The sequence below is a fragment of the Neopelma chrysocephalum genome, unplaced genomic scaffold (genome assembly GCF_003984885.1).
Source record: "Neopelma chrysocephalum unplaced genomic scaffold, ASM398488v2 Primary Assembly neopelma1_64, whole genome shotgun sequence".
Lineage (NCBI taxonomy): Eukaryota > Metazoa > Chordata > Aves > Passeriformes > Pipridae > Neopelma > Neopelma chrysocephalum.
Genome location: NW_020897721.1, coordinates 6,535,814 through 6,539,120, shown reverse-complemented (window position 1 = coordinate 6,539,120; position 3,307 = coordinate 6,535,814). Strand labels below are relative to the sequence as shown.

The 3,307-nt window shown below is 42.7% G+C and overlaps 1 protein-coding gene across 1 annotated transcript in view; it reads left to right on the top strand.

Annotated features, from left to right (window-relative positions):
* LOC113967506 (vitellogenin-1-like) overlaps positions 1-392 on the top strand; it is a 43,342-nt gene extending 42,950 nt beyond the window's left edge. The window contains exon 36 of the mRNA XM_027683146.1: positions 84-392. Within this exon, the coding sequence (XP_027538947.1) occupies positions 84-202 (119 nt within the window). The 3' untranslated portion in view covers positions 203-392. The remainder of the gene's footprint in view (positions 1-83) is intronic.
* Positions 393-3,307: the final 2,915 nt, after the last annotated feature.

Sequence of the window (3,307 nt, the reverse complement as noted above, 5' to 3'; positions counted from 1 at the left end):
GCTGACAGCCATCAAAACAGGATTTCACTGAAATGTGTTAATTTGCTTGATGTTAGTTAACAATGGCTTCACTCTTCTGACAGAAACTGCTGTAAGCCTGCAGGAATGGCAGAGGAGCGGCGATAAGAAATCTGCATCTGAGGATGTTGTGGAGTCTGTGGATGCTGACATTGATTGTACCTGCACTGGCGACTGTAGTTAAGCTAAACACTTCAGCATTGTGCTATAGACATACCACACAAATAATTGAATAGCTGGACAGATAAGAAGGGAACATAATAGCTGTAGTAAAATATTAAGAAAGGTGCTTGAAGGAAAATAACCCTACTGCAAAGTCAAATGCATTAGGTACAGTCTGCACTGCTTAATAAATATGTTGTTCATTAAATAAGTATTCATGTGGTCTCTCTTTATTTTTCCCTATCAACAAAACAATCAGGCCAACGATAATATTATACAGAAATTCTGCTGGCTTTTATCTGTGATATAATTACAGCAGTCCTCTCTTAAAATTATATTCACTAGGTGATGAAAGGAAAACATGATTACAGCTACTACTAACATTCCATTGTGCAGAGAATTTCATATTTAGCATACTAAAGACACAGTAAGCATTTGTTTTCTTTTATGTTTTCCGGTAAAGAGCAGAGTCTGTTCTTGGAACCGTTCTGCAAAAAAAATACATTTTACTCCCAGCAAGACCATTAGCCTTAGTACATTCTACAAAGGAATGAATTGGACTGCTAGACTCCCACTGTAGCTTTCCAGAGAGCTATAGTGTGTGACACAGTCTCCATTTTCATTTAAATTTCAATGGATGTTCTGTTGCTTCATGAGCTAAAAGTGTGAATAGGAACTTTTTTTTTTTTTTGCTTTACCATCTCCTATTGTATATTTATGAAAATGGTGGCTTCAAAAACTTCAGGGAACAATAATGCATCAAGCAGCATTCCAAATACACCAAAAAGTAACATATAGAAAGGTAGGTAAGATAATAGCATCATAAAGCTAAAATAAAGTACAAGCAGGATAGTTAGACCATGTTTAACCTGTGAAGAGTCAATCTGCTGGCTTTCATAGTGCAGAAAAGGTAATTCCCTCCCACCCCAGGGGACCAGGAATAGGTGACACCTTCAAACTCCAAGCAATGGCACAACCTCTCTTCACCTTGTGTCACAAATCAGCCGTGCAGTGAACCAGGATATGTTTTCCATAGCAGCCAACATGCTCTTCCAGGAGAAGCCTTAGCAAGGTAGTGCTGAACCCAAACGCTGTCAGGAAACTGTCATCAAAGACAATACTTTTCCTTCTAACTAAAAAATAATCTATCAGAAAGATGATTGAAGACTAAATAGTTGAACAATTACAGAATAACGTTTCACAGTGCTTTTCCCTCAAGAGCAGAAACATGAGTAATGTATAGTACTCCTTTTACCCTCTCTCAAGTTGCAGCTTGCCATCAACTTGGAGTTAGTTAGAAAAGGCCTGGTTGTTCTCCATGTGCAGTGCTCACTTCATTACTTCCAGAAGTAAGCCATTAGGAGTTTGTTCAAACCGGATGCCTGGTGCATTCCTTGGGGCAAGCACATTTGCCTCTGTCCCTAAGCATCTCTCCTGAGGATATTACAAAGGGCAAAAGGTGGTTACCTGTCTCTTTTCCTTCCCCCAAACTTATTTTGGTCTATATGTTGTTGCATTTGAGAACCTTCATGTGTACTGCCTGGTCTATATGCAAATAGACAGTGCTCTATTCAACAGCTTTTTTTTCATGCATGTCTCTTCAAACCAAGACCAGCAACGTGAATTCTTGCCCTGTATGTTTATTTGTAATAAAGCATTCACAAATTCCCTGCACAAAAGCTGTGTTTACTAACTCATCAGCAGTGCTACACTGCAAAACAGGTAGCCCCAAACAAGAAGGGAGATGAAGAATATGGCATTCCACTTTCCTGTAAAATCACACTAATATTACGCCTGGAGAGCCCTTTTCTTCCTGGTATTGTTTTCACTGTGGCTTATGGGAGATTTGACATTGACATTCATAGGATCAGACTGTCATCTTTAATCCAACACCTTTCTCCTTAATCCGCTTGTTTACAAAAGAGAAACTTTTGCCAGTCAACCACTTCAGATAAGACAAAGGTAGTGAAGAGATGCAGGAGGGAAGAAAAACGGAGTTTCATGCTCAACTACTAGAACAGGAATTTAGTAACAGCAAAGAGAAGTAATTCTGCTCGCAGTAAAACACAGTCCTCTACACAGAAGCACGACACTAATTAACAATGATCAAGCTGGGATGTGCAGAACAAAAAATACAAGCAGCTTATAAAGGCAAACACCTTCTCCCAGAAACCATTTACAGACTTTTAAAGGCATTGGAAAAAAATACTTTGAAGGCAGAGACTGATCAGCAGTCCTAAATCAGTTTATCCTACAGTGATGATATATAATAACAGCAGATCCTGTTTGAGTCCTGTGTGGTGTCTGGAAAACCCATCTCACACTGGGTTGAGATGAGGGAGGGGGGCTAGAACTAGGGAATTGGATTTTGGGGCTCTCAAACCATGACACAGCATTAAAAAAAGCAATAAGTGTGCCAGGCCAGGCCTGTCCCCACTGAAGGCCCACTTTGGATCTTGCACCAACGAGAAGGTACCTCCAGCACCCCAGCTGAAGGGAGCCACCAGAACTACTACTGCTAAATCATCATGCCTGGCCAGAGGTATCCTGGCCATGCCAGAACACACATAAGTCTTCCCCTCAGCAGCAGCTTCTCTCTTAGCACTTCCCACTGACCGTGGTGTTCTTGGGCAGTAAAGCCAAGATGCTGCACTTGAGCCCAAAAAACTGAATGAAACTCCTGGCTCATGCCCTGTCCCACACAGAAGGAAAGAAAGGTGAAAATGCCCCACAGTGGCAGCCCACAGGCAGGGAATTCACTCACCATGACCCCTCCAGCGATGCAGGCTGGGCTGGGCTGGGCTGAGCCAGAGGGGAAAGCAGCCACTGGCAAAACCCAGCCACGCACCCATCACTGCCCACGCAGACACAGCTCCCATGAGCTCCATTTCCAAGGGGCAACTCCCCTTTGTGCCCAGCTCCTGTTCCTCGGTGCCCTCTTGCTGAGGCAGCTGAATGCCTTGGACTGACTGAAAGGCTCCACTGACACTGCAGCTGTAAAATCACAGTGTAACGAGCGACAGGAAAGCCTGAGGTTGGCAGCATGCAAGAAACAGCAAAAGACTTAGAACCGGCTCGTTTTGCCAAAGGAATTAAGGACATTAGCAGTACAAGTGTGAAAAAGCCC